The following is an 18,363-nucleotide window of genomic DNA, read 5'->3' as shown; positions in this document are numbered from 1 at the left end:
TTGGTAGTTGATTTTTTTAAAGTGGAAAACCACTTCAAAACTTGGAATGGAACTCGGCTTCGGTTCCGAGGTAACAGTCAGATCCGAAGCCGGGGATTTGGGTACGACGCGGTTAATCGCATACCTCCCAACTTTTTGCACGGTCATAGAGGGGCACTTCTGGTTCACCGCGTGAAAGATCCTCTTTTCTTGCTTATTTATATGACTCGATAGTCTTCTTTTACACATTAGCACAAAAATTAACAGAATTGAGAAATTTCTAAAATCCAAATGGCATCAAATAATGAAATAACATACAAGGCGGCTCTAATACACAGAGAGGAACCAGACAGGCACTTTCTGGAACAATATTGTACGTGTAATAAAGCAAAAATACAACTCAGATCAAAAAGAAGGACTTGGGTCAAATGACGGCCACTTCGGAGGGCTGTAAATCACTCATTTTCCGGTTTTGTCTGTGAGGTTCAATAAAGTTGTCAAGACTTTAGAATAAAAAAATAAAATAAAAATAATTACACGTCATTGCCGAGGCGCGTATGGTACGCATGCGTCTTGACGTCACGCTTCTAGGCGGTGCTGCGCTTGCTCCTTGGGAAGCTGGGTAAGGCGGGGCAGCGCATGCGCGTTCCTGCAGCCTAGACGGGAACGGTGGAGTGCGCGTCCCCGAGTGTCTGCGCAGCCGCTGCCGCCGCCGCTGTGCCGTCTGTGTCTGTGTGTGCAGGGGGGGAAGATGGGTGACGGGCCCACGCCCCATTAACGTTCACAGTGTTACCAGTAAACCCTCATAAGCCCGAGCGTGTGTGTACAGTCTTGTAGACTGGGGCCTTCCCCCGATCACCGTGCCCCGGTACCGCGCCCGCCGGTGGACGGGTTACTGTTGTCAGCGGCCCTCTCGCGTCCACACCCCACTCACACACGGCATTGATGGTAATGTATGCAAGGAAACAAGCGAGACTCAGTGATGGGTAATGAGCATTCCTCGTTCTTCCTCTTCCCCGTCTCCTCCTCTTCTCGCCGCCATTTTCCCTGCCCCCCCCTCCTCCCAGTGACGGCGGCGGCGAGAGCTCCCCCCGCACCCGCTCCTCCGCACCCGCTAACCCGCTTCTCTCTTCTGTCTTTCAGCTGTCACGACCGAAGGGACTCCCAACCCTACCAGGTATATACGGAGCGCAGCGGCTACTCCAGGCAGGCTTCGGCCTGCGCATTAGGCCTTAGCTTCAGTTTGGGGGTTGCTCCCGCAGCCTGTGGCCCCTTACTGCAGGCGGTGGCCCCTGCTACATGAGCAGGGCCCTCCATTGGTGTATCTAGAGTGATTTTAATTTTTTTTAATTTTATATGGGGGAGGGGAGGCTGTGGTATTTGCAGGGGGCTGAGCGGTCACTTTTCTGGTGGCACTATAGAGCAGGACAATATTTGCTCCTCTGTAGACTTTAGTGGACGGTGCGGTATAGGACTCCATGCATCGTGCCGGGCAGCCCGTATGCCGGAGACACGTATTTTGGCCTTTCTCTCCCCCCCCCCCCCTCTATTGACATCAATGAACATACAGCCTGCCACGCTGTATAGAAAGTCTCTAAAAGTGATTAGCCCCCCACCCCTGGATTATTGGTGGTCTGTGACAGCTCCTACAGGCAGAACCTGTCGCTTCATGAAGAAGCAGGGATGATCACCTGACCGCACTAGTCAGATGGGAGTAATTGTTCTCATCAGAGATGTTGGGGGAGTAGTACAGTTTCTGCATGTTATAATGCTGCAGAGGAAGTCTGGTGAAGCATGGGTGATCTGTACATGTAGGGGTCACCTGACCGCACTAGTCAGATGGGAGTAATTGTTCTCATCAGAGATGTTGGGGGAGTAGTACAGTTTCTGCATGTTATAATGCTGCAGGTATTACATGGCAAATGAATGATCGACCGTGGATGGACCGGAATCGCTTTCTACAAAATCTGTGTGAAGGAGGGGCAGTCTTCCCCCTGTAAAGGGAACCCGTCAGCATAGTAGTAGGGAGAAAGCTGTCAGCGAGGAGGACTGCTGCCTCGCAGCGCTGGGATAGCACCACTACAATAACCTGTAAGTTCTAGAGGACCAGTATGTGTTCAGCGCGCAGGAGTCGCAGAGGGCCGCATGAGTTGGATGTCTGGCGCATGTCTTAGTGGTGGTTGCGGAGGAGTCCCCTGAGTAGCTTGGATGGTAGGATATGCTGAGACTTGCAGCTAGACCAGGGATCAGCAACCTCCGGCACTCCAGCTGCTGTGAAACTACAACTCCCAACATGCACTTTTACTCTGCTGTTCTTGTAACCTCCATAGAATTGAAAGGAGGACTCTGGGAGCTGTCGTTTGTGAACAGCTGGAGGTTGCTGTTCCCTGAGCTAGACGGTGCTTGATTCCACCCAGTTTTTCCACTAGGCCAAAATTGCAGACTGAACCTGGTACTTTTTTGGGGTACCACATCCAAGGAGATTCCAAGTGAGTGAAGGTTGTACCACTGAATGGAACCTGTCACCACAACAAGCAGCAGGTTATCGAGCAGGAGGAGCTGAGCAGATTGATGGATTTTTTGGTGGGGAAAGTTTTAGGGAACTTTCAGGCCCCCTGCACACGATCAGGATTGCGTGCGGATTTTCCGCGCGGAAAATCCGCACCGTAGGTCATGTACATTGTATTCTATGAGAATTTGAAATTCTCAATGCACACGATGCGGATTTTTTGCGCGCGGATTTTGACCTGCGGTGCGGATTTTAAAATCCGCGACATGTCAATAAATTTTTTTTTTCCTGACCGGATTTTCTTAATTCACTTAGTGAAATCCGCATGCAGAAAATCCGCACCAAATCCGCACGCAAATCCGCACCAATTAATGCGGATTGACCGCACGGATTTGCCTGTGAACACCTGCGGATTTCAGTGCGGATTCTCCGCACATGAATCCTGAACGTGTGCATGTAGCCTTACACTTGCGGCAGAGGATTCCGGCAGGCAGTTCCGTCGCTGGAACTGCCTGCCGGATCTGCCAATTCGGACGCAAACAAATATATTGCAATACTGGATCTGTCTTTCCGGTTGTCATCCGGAAAAACGGATCCAGTATTTTTTCTTCTAAACAGATTTAAAGGCCTGCGCATGGCGGACCGGAAGAACGGATCCGTCAATGTGGAAATTTTTTGTTCCGGCACTAATACATTTCAATGGAAATTAATGCCGGATACGGCATTCCGGCAAGCGTTCAGGATTTTGGGCTGTAGAGAAAACTGCAGCATTCTGCGGTATTTTCTCCGTCCAAAAAATTTAAGTGACTGAACGCATTGCTCTCCATTCAGAATGCATTAGGATAAAACTGATCAGTTCTTTTCCGATATAGAGCCCCTGTGATGGAACTCAGTGCCGGAAAAGAATAACGCTAGTGTGAAAGTACCCTTATGCATTCGCATCTCAGCGGTTTCTGAGCTCAAGATGGCACATTCAGCTGTTATCGGTCATTGGCTTTCTCTGTATGTGTATACAGATAGTTAGGACACCCCCGTGTACAACCAAGCATAGAAAGAGCAGAGATATAAATTATAAGTTTTACGGAGTCTCTTCCCACAAAACTAGATTAATCTGCTCCGCTCCTCCTGCTCTAACATGCTGCCTGTGAGTTATACCATTTATGGTGACAGGTTCCCTTTAAGGTCAGGTGACCACACTGCAGACTAGTGATTGGTCAGAGAGCAGTCACTGCACTGATACCAGCCACTTTGAGCGGGTGCATATCCACACTGTGAAAATAACTACCCGGTGAAAAACCAGAGTGGTGTGGAGCTGTATCATGCAGTGGAAAAGTGGCTTCTGGTTCACCCCATGTGAAGACCATACACATTAAGGCCTCATGCACACGACCGTTGTTGAGTTCCGTTCCGCAAAATGGGGTTCCGGGATCCGTTTCCGTTTTTGTTTCCGTGTGTCTTCCTTTATTTCTGGAGGACCACCAGACATAAAGGAAAGTTAAAAAAAAAATATTCTGTCAGGTTTGCCATGCAAATGATAAGAAAAAAACGGACGCGGTTGACAATCTTGTGTGCCTCCGCGTTTTTTTGCTGTCCCATTGACTTGAATGGGGCCGCAAACCGTGTTCCGCGAAAATAATAGGACAGGTTATATTTTCTGTGACGGACTGGAATCACGGACGCGGATGGCAAACGGTGCATTAGCTGAGTTTTCCACGGACCCATTGAAAATCAATGAGTTCGCAGAAAATCACGAAAAGCGGAGCAACGGACACGGAATAAAACGGTCGTGTGCATGAGGCCTAAGATCTCTTGACAACCTCCATCCATTAGTAGGAGAGCAGATACACGTTGTGCTCTTCAGTAAAAGGTGAGTGCTCACTTACCTTTCATCCTCGTGTGTATTTGTTAAACATTATTCTGATTACAGTAGAAGATGTCTGAGCTATTTTATAGTGTAATAGGCTCATGTCCAAAGTTCGTTGTCTTGAGAATTTTCCTCTTAATGTGTATGGTCCCATGATGTAGCCGTTGAGCGATTTGTGACAGTACTGGCTGGTGGAGTTCTGGTGGCTCTGCTGTCACCGGGGGACCTCAGGCTCTCTAAAGCTGGAAATAGACATCCGAGTCAACCCTGCTAGAACTCCTTGGTAAGATGTTTTCAATCCAAAGTTCTGCTGGAGATAGGTCTTCCAGTTCTTGTAGTTTCGGCAGTGGTCAGTTCAGTCCTGTAGCAGCAGACTAAAGACCTGTAAGGCTGCCTGCACACATTGCACGAAACGCATAGAAATCCGCACGAAACGCCAGACAGATTTTCTGTTTTTAAACCTGCACTCAAGTGCAAGTAGCCTTAAACAGACTGGATTACATCTTGGCGTCAAGCCGCAATTTTCTCCCCAAAACTTTTTCTTTGAATAATAATGGTTATTAACGTTAGATCAAGCCCCTAACATCTGCACTAGGGAGGAGCGAATCGACTTCAGATTAAACATCCGGAGTTGATTTGCTTAAAGCTTTGTTCCAATACTGTACGGAGCGAGCTCTCCGTACAGTATTAGAATGTATTGGCTCTAATGAGCCAAAGTTATTGCTTTGCAAAGTCTCGTGAGACTTTACGTTATAACTTCATAAAGTGTACTGTAAATTACCACTTCCCGAACTTGGGTTAGTTTCCGAGGTACCATTTCGGGAAATGGTTTCATTACAGTACACATTAATTTGAGGGTATTACGCAAAGTCTCACGAGACTTTGTAAAATAATAACTTTGGCTCATCAGAGCCAATACATTCTAATACTGTACGGAGCTCCTGCTCCGTACAGTATTAGATCGAAGTTTTATGCGAATAGACTTCGGATGTTTAATCCAAAGTTGATTTGCTCATCCCTAATCTGCACGGTCGTTCCTCAAGGTGCAGCTATTAATGGGGTGTGCCGGTTATATCATAATATATCCACAGGCTAGGGCAGTGATGGCGAACCTATGGCACGGGTGCCAGAGGCGGCACTTAGAGCTCTCTTTGTGGGCACCCACGCCCTGGAAAAAGTCTATGGTGTACCAATATACTCTGGACTTTACCAGCCATTCATCAGCAGCGCTGGGCACACTATGAACAGCACATTGAATGTAGGCAGGTCATTATACTTAAATGATAAAGTACATGGAAAATATACTATACTGGACTGTAGTATTCAGGATAAATTGCCGTGTTGGCACTTTGCGATAAATAAGTGGGTTTTGGGCTGCAGTTTGGGCACCCGGTCTCTAACAGGTTCACCATCACTGGGCTAGGGGATAACTATCAGATCATTGGAGACGCCTGATGGAGTTGCTAGTTGGGAAAGCACGCCACCGCTCCATTTCGAGCCCCGGAGCGACCCAAGCTCTCTACTCTGCCATATCCAATGCTCCCATATAAATGAATGGAGCTGCAGAGTGCATTTTTGACCAGATGCTCTGTCTGTTTCAGGGCGCTTCACAGGGCAAGAGGCCCCCTTTTCATGATCGTGGGCATCCCAGCAGTAGGACCCCCACCGGATCTGATAGTTATCCCCTAGCCTGTGGGTAGGGGGTGTATTGTTATAACCGGAATACCACTTGAAGCATTCTTGCAGTGGTCTCCAGCCTGTGGTTCTCTACCTGATATACCAGCATTCCCTACTTTAGTGCAAGGATCCCGTGGTGTCTTACATTTCGTCCGTTGTCGCATAATCCATATTTTTCTGGTTTTGGTTGCAAATCTGGAGGGATGCAAAATACGAACCATGTGAATTTTAAAAAAATCTGGAATAGGGATATCCAGCACTTCCTTTCCGATTAATGATTCGTGTAAAGGGATATTCACATGAAAATCTGTTTATCTGAATGTGGTTGTTTTGACCACATCAGATCTACCATTACCATCAGATCAGTGACCCTCCTATAATCAGCTAGCCATAGAAGCGCATAGAAAAACTGAGCACCCGTTCTTCACCATACTGCTGTGGCCTTCTATGTTTTAAGATGTTTATAATAATCCTGAAATATGCTTATTCTTTTATTTCAGACTCTTAAATATTCAAAGGGTCACCCAAGTAGCGGTGATCACCGTCATGACAAGATGCGAGATTCTACAGACCCGTCTCCCCCAAATAAAATGCGTAGATCAGATAGCCCTGAAAAATATGCTGACAGTGTTGGACACGGCAAAGCCAAAAGTGTGCACGTTCACAGGGTGCGGGAGAGGGATGGAGGTAAGTCACAGCCTGCAAGTTTCTCTTCCCTTTTGGATGTGGGGTCTCTGTCCGGATGATGTGATTGTTGAAAAATCTTCTTAGAGGTTGCAGATGTAATTGTGATCTGTACATTCGGTTGAGGCAGGTGAATTTAGCAATATCCGTGAGGCCACACATGCAGGTTTTTTATGCAGTTTTTGAAAACTAAAAAAGGTGTGAGCAGATTTAACAGAGGTAGTATCTGTCCTTGATGCTTTCTCCCCTTATATGAGCCCCATTTGATTTTGACCGGTAACGTTCGGTTCACACTAGCGTTCTCAGATCCTGCAGCCTGGCGTTAATATTCCAGCATTAATGTCAGGTTTTGGGCGGAATTTGTCGAAAAGCAGCCGGATCCCGTTATATTCAATGGGGATGCAGCGGTGAATGGCAGTATTAAGCTATGCCAGATACGGTGAACTCTGCCAGAACAGCTTACTAGATTTTAACGCAGATGTGAGTGTACACTAAGACTGCAACAAAAAAATCCTAAACGTGTGGCCGCACCCTCAGAGGCCTTTTTGAGCTGGTGCTACTGCATGACGCTCACCTGAATGAATGTAGCTCCTCCTCCAGTGTGTATAGTGAGTGACTGTGTAAAGAGACTAGGGTTTGCAAAATGTACCTATGTGCCGGCATTAGCCAGTAAAAAATTATAGGGGATGTCCAGGGGGCAAAATTTGTTAGAAAGGGCTCGGAGTAGGATAAAACAAAAATAAAACCAACCAAGAGCAATGAACCACACATGTAGTATAAGGAATCTACTTTATTATGATCGTCCAAAATGTATACAATATGACATAATAAAAGTGATGCAGACGAGTGTCATGAAAAATATCCCCCCTAAAATTCGAGCAGCATGTACCACCGATCTTTATACAGCTATCTGCCTACGGAAGGGTATGGTGGCAGTGCCTACGGAAGGGTATGGTGGCAGTGCCTACGGAAGGGTATGGTGGCAGTGCCTACGGAAGGGTATGGTGGCAGTTGTAGTTTTACAACAGCTGGATGGCCGCAGGTTGAGCTTGCCTGGAGTAGGATATATAATGTGGTGATAAAAACCTGATTGCAGCATACAACAGAACATATCAACCACACATCAAAAGCCACAAAATACAGTAACACTGACCCTAAAATCCAGGTTGATATTGAGTTGCTTATGCCCTCGAAATAGCATTTAGATATAATAATTGAACCGGATTATATACAAATAGAGATGTATACCTTAACCATGGTTTGCCATCTGCGGTATGCTGCAATCAGGTTATTACCACGTTATGTATCCTACGCAATATTGGGCAATAGGATATAATTCATGCTATATCACGGAGAATTGAATCATTATTTGCTGATAGCTGTATAAAGATCGGTGGTACATGCTGCCCGAATCCTAGGGGGGATATTTTTCATGACATTCGTCTGCATCGCTTTTATTATGTCCTATTGTCATGTTGTATACATTTTGCAGTATACAGTAGATTCCTTATATTACATGTGCGATTCATTGCTCTTGGTTGGTTTTGTGATTCTGGTTCCACACATGATTTTGTAGGTTTATTATATTTGCTGTTTTTTGGTTTTCTAAAAACAAAAATAAAGGGGATACTCCCCTTCCCTGTTTCATTGACTCTCCATTTCCGACCCTACACCAGAAATGCCTGAGATGATGTGACTTTTGATGCACAGTATTTTTTGTTGAAAAACGCTAAAATAAAATTCTAGATTCCAAGCTGAGTGGTCTGAATAACCTGTGTAACAGGAATCTTGACTACACAGGGCAGCTCTGTTACACTGGGGGGGTCACTCACATGGGCATTTCTACTTTGGTTATCCTTACTCAGGGCTGTTTGACAGAGGTTTTCCAAAACGTGTTCAAGGAGCAGCTGCGCGTAGGGCCTCATTCACACTGTATATTTGGTTTGCGTCCGATCAGCATGTTTTTCGGATAGCATGCGATCCCGTTCATTTCTATGGGACTGCTAAAAATGTGTCATCCGTGTGCTGTTCACATCCTTGCGGCCCTTCTACAAATGATAGAACGTGTCCTTGTCCTTTTGGCGGACAAGAATAGACATTTTGACAATGAGAAAAGTGCTGGATGCACCTGGCCGGTGACCGCGGTTTACAGACCGGAAAACAGATACTGATGTGCGAATGTAGGCTAATAAACAATAAAACTGGATCTGAGTGATGGGCAACTGCTAATGTTGGTTTACACCAGGGGTGCACAGCCTGGGGACCACATGCGGCCCTTGATACCATTTTGTGCAGCCCCCATCCATCGGGTAACAGGTATTTTGTCTTGTGGCTGCTCACATGTATTTTCCATTTATTCTACCAATGGAAGGGAGTCCTGGGAGTGTAGCTAGACATGTCTGGTATATACTGTATGTTCTGTCATAACTACAGTATTCCCTTCAAGTTTTATTTTTGGCCCTTGGGATTGGCTCAGTCTGACATTTTGGTCCCCAAATAGCAAAGATTGTGCACCCCTGGGATACATTATTCTGTTGTCTCATGCCTTTACACTGCTAGACTTATTGTGTAAGGCCTCATGCACACGACTGTTGTGGTCTGCATCCGTGGGGACCCATTCACTTAAATGGGGTCGCAAAACATTCGGACAGCACTCAGTGTGCTATCCACATCCGTGGCCCCGCAAAAAAAAAAATAGCATGTCCTATTCTTGTCAGTTTTGCACACAAGAATAGGCATTTCTACAATGGGCTTTCCGTTGCGCAAATTGCGGAAGGCACACGGGCAGCTCTGATTTTTGCAGATCTGCGGTTTGCGGACCGCAAAAAATGGAACGGTCGTGTGCATGAGGCCTAAGGAAGAGAAGTGTTGCATCTCAGTGATGGAAGCCTTATTGTATCCTAGATGTTAGGATCCTGCACCACACCGTACATTGTGATCTCTATAATAGAATATTTCTGTACATTGAGAGTTACCTTTGTTTTAAATGCAGTAATGCTTGAAAGGGTTTGCCACGTTAAAGACTCCTTGCTGTGCCACAGTCGCCTGACAAACGCCTCTCAGCTCACCTGAGCTACTTTTTGCAAGGTTCCCAGCTATGCAACCATCCTACCGCCTAAGCTGCTGTGTCCAAGGAAGCTCAAATGTCCGCAGTCATTTGGTGTAGGCTCCGTTCACCGTTGCATTCGCTATTCCGTTAGCCTGTTCAGTCATAAATGTCATCTAATAAAATAACCCCCCCCCTCCCCCCCCGCGCTGCATTTGAATTCCCAACGCAACTGTGAATGCAGCCTAAATTATCTGACTGTTTCCTTACCTATCCATGAGCATATCCTCTTCTGCCTCAGTGCTGGATCAGTCACATTGCCGTCTGGTGATTGCGCAGAAGAAAATACGGAAACGGTAAAAGACAGAGTTACCCGAAACAGCATAGCTCACGTGCATTGCTATGGGAGTTATGGAAAACTGAAGAGCACTGCGGGCTCCGATATCCCCATCTCCGGCTGCCGCTTAGGCCTCTTGCACACGAACGTGTGCGCTCCGTGGCCGTATTACGGACCGCATTGGCAGATCCGCAATACACGGCACAGTTCTGTGTGAATTCCGCATCACGGATGCGGACCCAGTCACTTTAAATAAACATTATTAATCTTTAACCTCTAAGGGTGGGGTCACATCATGTGTTTAATGTATCCTTTTGGGGGGTGGAGAGATATAAAGGGCAACACACCACATATTTTTTTTTTTATCCTCTAAATAGTTTTTTTTAGAATGGAACTCTATGGGAAATGTCCCTTCTAGCAATTTTGCTGTTCACTCACTATTAGGCCTCACGGACAGGACTGTATTTTTGGTTGGAGTTTGATCCGCATTTTTTTTGGGGTCCAAATCAACAAAAAAAGGACAGCACATGGATGTCATCTGTCTGCTGGCGACATCCGTGCCTCTGGCCTGCGAATTATAGAACCTGTCCTATTCTTGTGCATGTTGCGGACAAGAATAGTTGTGTGTGGTGTTTTGTTTTTTTTGTTTTTTTTTTTACATTGGGTCCCTCTATACGTACAGAGTGCACACTGATTGCATATGCATTTTGTTTAACAGCAATTTGCACACCACAAAACTAATACGGTCGTGTGTCCTAGGCCTTACTAGGCGATTCCTGTCCTTTAGCAGAGAGCTACATGGACTGAAGACAGCGGGTGTCTTCTCTGGCTGGCCCTGGAGCTCAGTCAGCTCCTGAGCTCTGTGCAGAGGCCTCTGCCCCATACAGACTTCAGAACGTGAACACTGCAGAATGCTCACTATCTCAGACTGCTGTTTTCTATGTATGACAGCCACATCTTCCCTCCAGTACATAGTAAGTGCATTACTTACTCAAGTCCTAATATAATTCACTTATGAACTGCTTGAGTGCTTCTGCATGTTTTGATTTTCTTCTGCTAGACTGACTCTGCATCAGTTTACATAGTCCCTGCCCCATCTGTGCTGTAATCAGTAGTCTCTCTTGTGTTCTGGATCGTTCCCCTCTGTTCTGTGAGCATAAACTGTCTTCTGTGACCTGCAATGTTCCCCTCCCTGTGCAGTCATGATAATGTGTATTAAATCATAGATTATGCTCACAGCACACAGAAAGGAATAAACTGTCATATTACACACCATGTGTTCTGAGGATAGGGGCAAGGATTAGGATAGGGCTTGCTGGTAAATAGCCTAGAAGTAATGGAATAGAAGTCATGACCAGGATAGTACTGGCAGACAGGCCCCAAAGCTCGAGGAGACCTGCTGGATGCAGGAGCCGCACATCCTGATTCTAGTTTCAGACCTTTCTTACGTGTTTGTCCCTCTCAGTATTACATGCTGGATGTGAAGTCTGTGTGTCCAGGATGCTGCAGTCTTCACTAGCTCACAGGTATAAGCACAGTTTTATTCCTTGACTGATTTCCCTCTCCCTAGTTCATGAGGTCTCAATTTCCTTGTGCTGTTTGTGAAGGCAGTGGTGCTCACAGTAGCTCTATGGCCTTCTCACAGTTTTCCCCTAGGCCAGTGACATCATATTCATTGGTCACATGGCCTAGGTGCAGCTAAGCCCCATAGAGGGGCTGAGTGCAATAACAAGCACAGTTGCTATACAATGTATGGAGCTGAGAGAAGGCCGCGGTGCTCACAGGAGAGCCGGTGCCTTGTCAAACAGCTGATCAGTGGGGGTCACTGGTTGTCAGACCCCCCACTGATCAGCTACGGATGACCTATTCTGAGGATAGGTCATCAGTATAGAAGTCTTGGAAAACCTTTTTAAACTGTGAGGGGAAGGATTTGATAACCCAATTCCCCTAGTTTTCTGGCATATAAAATTCATAAATATTTGTGCTTTTCTTGTCACTAAAAGTATTAGGAAGTGCTGGGTGGGGGGATTATCAGACAGATTTATCAATGACTTGTGCCAGAAATGGGCATAAATTATGGCTAAATCTATGTAGGCTTTGCTTTTCTGTCGCACAAAAGATGAACCAAAGCTTGCACCATGTATATTAGGAGGAGCATGCCTGGTGCTTCTTGGATTATGACTGGAGTTTAAAAAATCTCCCCCCATTGTTTTCATGTTTATAGCTGTAGCCCTTATTGCTTGGTGGCTAGATAGAAATCCTCTTTGGGTTCACACAGCAAAGCGGACTGTTTTCTTCTTCCAAACACATGATCAAGCAGCCTGACTACAAATTGATATGTTTGATTAAAATGGAATTAAAATATTTATTTTCCACCTTTCTGTGGGTGGGCAGCAGCTCACATGAAACAATCAAGTATCTGCATCTCCAGGAAGCATTGCTATTGGCTCTTAACTTCACTGCATAGAAAACCTCCCTCATGTATAGCCTCGGTAAAGCATATGTAATGCCTTCACAGTCTAGAGAGAGATATAGCTATATATTTCCATGAGTTTAGAGATCCTTGTGACGGCCCTGAGTGAAGGAAGGGAGCAGGGAAGATTTTTGCCATGTTGATCCACCACTGAATGCAAGAGAAGGTGGACAAATGAATAAGCAGCAGGGGGCGCTACCAGAGAGGAAATGTATAGTAATAGTTATCATGGATTAACCCCTTTAAAGGGGTTTTCCAAAATTTTAATACTGATGACCTATCCTCTGGTATCGGTTTGCATTGCCCCGGGGTCAATATGCTGTCTGCAAAAAAAATGTGAATAAGGGTTAATGCACATGACTGGATACCGGCCGTGTGCGTTCTGTATTTTACAGGACATCTGGCCCGTAATAGAACAGTCCTATCCTTGTCCGTAATGCAGACAAGAATAGGACATGTTCTGTATTTTTGCAGGTGGAACGGAATGGACAAACGTTATGCGGACAGCACACGGAGTGCTGTCCGCATTTTTACAGACTCGTTGAAGTGAATTTGTCCGAGCCGCAAAAAATGCGGATTGGATGCAGGCAAAAAATACACTTGTGTGCATGAGCCCAAACACACGGATGAAAAATGGTCGTGTGCCTGAGGCTTTGCATAGACTTCTTGAGCACTTTTAATTGATCTTAAGTATTGCCGACTATGTTGGTGCTATATAAAGATCATCATTATTATTAGGGATGAACAAATCCACTTCGGATGAAACATCCGAAGACGATTCGCATAAAACGTAATTTCAATACTGTATGGAGCAGGAGCTCCGTACAGTATTACAATGTATGAGTCGAAGTTATTGCTTCGCGAAGTCCCAAAGTTTGCTTCGGTTCCAACAGTATTAAAACAGTTTTATGCGAATCGACTGGATGTTTCATCCGAAGTCGATTCGCTCATCCCTAATTATTATAATCTTGGCAGCGCATTCTATTGCATCTAAGGCTTTAGACTACAGCTGTAGCTCAGTAGTTAAACTCAATTAAGTGATACAGAAAGACTACATGTAGCCACAGCCTTAGCTGTTCTGTGAGAGTTTATTTGTGCCTGGCTTTACACTTTCTTGAATTACAGGCCAGAGTAAGGCTGCTAAGGCTACTTTCACACTAGCGTTGTTTAAATCCGGCGTTCAATTCCAACACCGGTACTGGTCGCCGGATCCGGAAAAACGTGTGAAAACGGATTACATTTGAATCCTGATCACAATGAAAAAATGCATTGGAAAAAACGGATCCGCCATTTATGGACTTTAACTTTTTTTTTTTTTTCTCACATTTTTCGGGTTGAACATGCAAAAGCCGGATCTGGTTTGATTGAACACACAGCACCAGATCTGGTGTTAATGCAAGTCAATGGGAAAAAAACCGGATCCGGCGTTCAGTCAGTGTTCCGAATTTTTGGCTGGAGGTAAAAATACAACATGCTACGGTTTTCTGAAAAGCCTGATCAGTCAAAAAGACTGAACTGAAGACATCCTGATGCATCCTGAACGAATTACTCTCCATTCAGAATGCATGGGGATAAAACTGATCAGTTCTTTTCTGGATTTGAGCCCCTAGGACGGAACTCGGCGCCGGAAAAGAAAAACGCTAGTGTGAAAGTGCCCCAAGATGGGTTTTAGTTGAGTGTAGGACACTGATGTGAAACCAAAGCTTGGAGGAAGCACACCACGCTGAGGTAATCTCAGTATTCCTGTTAGGAATTTGTAGAAATGTGGCATGCTTCATAATCTGGAATTTATTCTCTAGTAGGAGTTACCTGGAATCCTTCAATCTAATCCCACTTTACAAGAAGTGCACAGAGTAGCTTTCCACCCCAGTCTAGGCTAGCTTTTGCTCTGACAGATTTTTAACTCCCTTAAGGCTCTTTCACATGAGCATGTCACTTGCGGGAATCGCACTCTGACAGATGAATCATATGGTCTGGACTACAGAAAAGCAGGGCATTATCATGATTGATACTGCTGAGTGCCTCTGTGTGACCTTTCTGTAACAGAATCACACTGACAGCTTTATGTCAGTACATGCTCGTGTAAAAGAGCCCTTAGGGTTGATTCACATGGAAATTTTTTGAGGAGGTTTTAAGGCAGATTTGGCTGGATACACTTATGGCTTTGGCTGAAACAAAAAACCCCGTGAACCTGCCCTCTGGTTTAAGAGGGCCTTCAGCTAGAAGAGCATTTTTCACTGCTATTTTGGATGGTGATCTCGGAGGTTTCACGGCACAGTGCATACTGGTGTTATATATTTAAGCCCTGCTTCGTACAAAAGGAAATTTTTCAGGATTGTGCGAAATTTTGGGACGTTCTCTGCAAATTAGGGAGTGAAACTGAAAACTATGATGTTGGTCTTTCAGAATAAATAAGTGACTCGTATTTGGGTTATCATTTACTGTGATTTCAAATAGCTGCATGTACTGTACTTTATTAATGGGGTTTCCTTCGTTTTCAGGGACCAGTTTTTCTCCACAAGAAAATTCACATAACCACAGTGCTCTTCATAGCTCAAATTCACATTCTTCTACTCCAAGCAAGGCGAGTGATTCTGTAAGTTATAACGCACCAACACAGACCTCTTAAATAGCACCTTATTCTGTTTGTTTTAGGAATACAGTATACTTGATATTTTGTTTTAAATTAAGTTTTTATAACATTTTGAAAGAATTTTTGGTTATTTTTACTATCGCTATCTATACTTTCATTATAATTATGTTCTTACAAAAAAGAAACCAAAACTAAAATCCAGCAGTTTTTCCACTAGGCCTAATAGGCACCGCTTTTTGTCATTATCACATGCAGGATTACAATGAGCTGTAGTGGCTTAATACACCCAAACATAGTGTGTTGGGTCTAGATCTGTTACTCTGTCTTCCATCATGCTGAATCTGGGATACAGACATGACGTGCCTTTATGAACACTTACGCTGCGTTCACACCGGAACGCGCTGTAAAACGCTCAACAGGCAAGAACCAATGATTCCCTATGCGAATGGTTCTCACCTGAGCCTTTTACAGCGCGTACGATCGTGCTGTAAAACGCCCGACGCCCCAAGAAGTACAGGAGCTTGTTCCGGAGCCGCGATTGTAAACGCGCATACAATCGCGCATAAAGAGCCCTCCATCCCGAACGCTCAGGTCTGAACCCAGCCTAAGGGTCCATTCACACGTCCGTTTTTTCTTTCCTGATCTGTTCCGTTTTTTGCGGAACAGATCAGGACCAGATCAGGACCCATTCATTTTCAATGGGTCCTGAAAAAAAACGGACAGCACAATGTGTGCTGTCCGTTTCCGTTGTTCCGTTCCGCATGTCCGTTTAAATATAAAACATGTCCTATTATGTTCCTGAAAAATCGGATCCTGGTACAATGCAAAGTCAATGGTTCCGCAAAAAACGGAAGACATTCGGATGTCATTCCGTATGTCTTCCGTTTTTTGCGGAATCCGTTCCTGGAAACACATAGCAAATATTTTTTTTTTCAATTTTTTTTCAAAGAAATCCAAACAACTTTATTTGATTATTGAACTAGATACATGTTTCCGTTTTTTGCGGATACGCAAAAAACGGATGACATACGGAAACATTTTCAGGAACAACGGATCCGCAAAAACGGACCGAAAATCGGGATATAGGAAAATACTGACGTGTGAATGTAGCCTTAGTGTTATTCCGTGTAGAGATATTTGACCCATGACCTCAAAAAGCCTGATGTGGTTACCACATAAGACATGATTAATGCCACAAGGGACTTCAAGAATCTAGATTTTAGAAACTTAAATTGTGCTCCTGTGTTTTTTTTTTTTTTGTTTTTTTTTTAAATTTATTTGTTCTAACTTTTATTTTGGGGGGTGGTTTTTATAGTACAAGAATTGCCAGGGGAAAACAAAAAAAAATGGTTCCGCATGGAATGAATTAGAGATGAGCGAATTGATTAGTCTCTAACCAGCCTGGTCAATCTACTGCCTGCACCACTGACAGCTCAAATTCAGTTTCAGGAGCAGCTGCTGCGCACGTGTCACAACTCAGAACTGTAGCGCCGCGTGTGCAGTAGCTGATCCTAAAGCCCAATTTGATCTTCGTGTTAGCGACGCAGGCATGAGATTGGCCGGGCAAGATGGCACATGTGTTGTGTCATCACTACAGCAGGTATTAGGGAACGGTAAGGGACTTTAAAATGTCTCAGAATGTCCATGTCCCATGCTGAGCTATTTTAAAGATTAATTCTGGATAAAGTTGTGTAATGAAAAAAAAATTGTCACTGAATTAGTATACAGTGTCAAACGTAGCATGTGAAAGGTGGCACTGGCAGCATGCCTTTCAGATTGCTGTGGTTGATAGGCAGGGTCTGTATGCCATGCCAAAGTGTTTTTAATAACTGTAGACCAGGCATGGCCAACATGGGGCTCTCCAGCTGTTTGTAAAACTACAACTCCCGCAATGCCCTGCTGATAGCTGTTGGCAGTCTGGGTATGATAGGCGTTGTAGTTTTGCAACAGCTGGAGAGCCTCAGGTTGGCCATCCCTGCTTTAGACCGTCGTCCATCTTGCTTTGTTATGAGAATGTGGTGGGAAGACAGAGCGTCTCACCTGTAGCTGGCATTGACTCTCTTTGTGCTTTGTAGACATATGATCCTGCAGATGACTGGTCTGAACATATCAGCTCTTCTGGTAAGAAGTACTATTACAATTGCCGAACAGAAGTGTCTCAGTGGGAGAAGCCAAAAGAGTGGCTGGAGAGGTAAATGTGCGAGCGGTCTCCATTTCTGAATGTTGCTTTGTCTTCTGCGGTTCAGCTGCAGATGTCTTAAATGCCACTTAGCAAAAAAGGCGATTTATAAGGTGAGCGAGCGTTCCTAGCAAAAGGGATTTCTCCCCATGTCTGCATTATTTTTTTTTTTTTTTTTTTTTTTTTTTTTTCCGGTTTATGTGAAGGGGTTGCTTTAAATTTTACAGCAAGTGGTGCAAATTATCCAGAGAAAACTGATCACTGTGCTACGCTGTCTCCATAAATCGCGTATCTCGCTTTGCTGTGGGCAATCGATTCACTGCTATGGCACAACGTAGTGCAGTCCGCTTGGCTGTTTCTGGATCTCTGCCCAAGCCTGGCCTTTGCTTAGGAGGGTTTACAACAATGGACATCATTTGCCCACAGGATAAGTCGGCGATGGCTAACCTTAGGCACTCCAGCTGTGGTGAAACTACAACTCCCAGCATGCTTCATTTATTTCTATGGGGTTCTGGGAACAGCCAAGCAAGTGTACATCTTAGGAGTCGTAGTCTTACCACAGCTGGAGTGCCGAAGGTTAGCCGTCACAGGAATAAGTGATAGTCGTTGGGAGCTACACTGGTGGTACCCTCAGATTTCTCAGAGTGAAGATCACCTATTCCTGTGATGGCTAACCTCCGCCACTCCAGCTGTGGTAAGACTACGACTCCCAAGATGTACACTTGCTTGGCGGTTCTCAGAACTCCTTAAAAATTATTAAAGCATGCTGGGAGTTGTAGTTTCACCACAGATGGAGTGCCGAAGATTAGCCATCACTACAGGTCCCCAGTGAAGAGAGGTTTGGATGGAGAGCAACACTTTATGGGACTGACCGATAGCCCCCAAACTGCATCTAACTGTCATGTCCTGTGAAGGAATGTAAGGTCCTCCTGTTCTAACTGAGGGGGCCCCTGTCTTGTGGATGTGATAAATGTCGATTCTGGGAAACCCCCTTCTAATGTGACAGTTTGTTAGACGCGTAT

At 45.0% G+C, this 18,363-nt stretch overlaps 1 protein-coding gene across 2 annotated transcripts in view; it reads left to right on the top strand.

The window, feature by feature from the left end:
- The first annotated feature begins 607 nt into the window (after positions 1-607).
- The window catches only part of LOC122938122 (WW domain-containing adapter protein with coiled-coil-like), a 54,787-nt gene continuing 37,031 nt past the window's right edge, over positions 608-18,363 (top strand). Inside the window, exons 1-5 of one of the 2 annotated variants that reach the window (XM_044293436.1) lie at positions 608-965; positions 1,123-1,156; positions 6,530-6,716; positions 15,071-15,165; positions 17,238-17,353. In XM_044293436.1, coding sequence (XP_044149371.1) covers positions 925-965; positions 1,123-1,156; positions 6,530-6,716; positions 15,071-15,165; positions 17,238-17,353 — 473 coding nt within the window. In that variant the 5' untranslated portion in view covers positions 608-924. The remainder of the gene's footprint in view (positions 966-1,122; positions 1,157-6,529; positions 6,717-15,070; positions 15,166-17,237; positions 17,354-18,363) is intronic. The other variant, XM_044293437.1, reaches the window with a different exon arrangement.

The sequence above is a fragment of the Bufo gargarizans genome, chromosome 5, assembly GCF_014858855.1.
Source record: "Bufo gargarizans isolate SCDJY-AF-19 chromosome 5, ASM1485885v1, whole genome shotgun sequence".
Classification (NCBI taxonomy): domain Eukaryota; kingdom Metazoa; phylum Chordata; class Amphibia; order Anura; family Bufonidae; genus Bufo; species Bufo gargarizans.
This window is presented reverse-complemented; position numbering and strand designations above follow the sequence as displayed.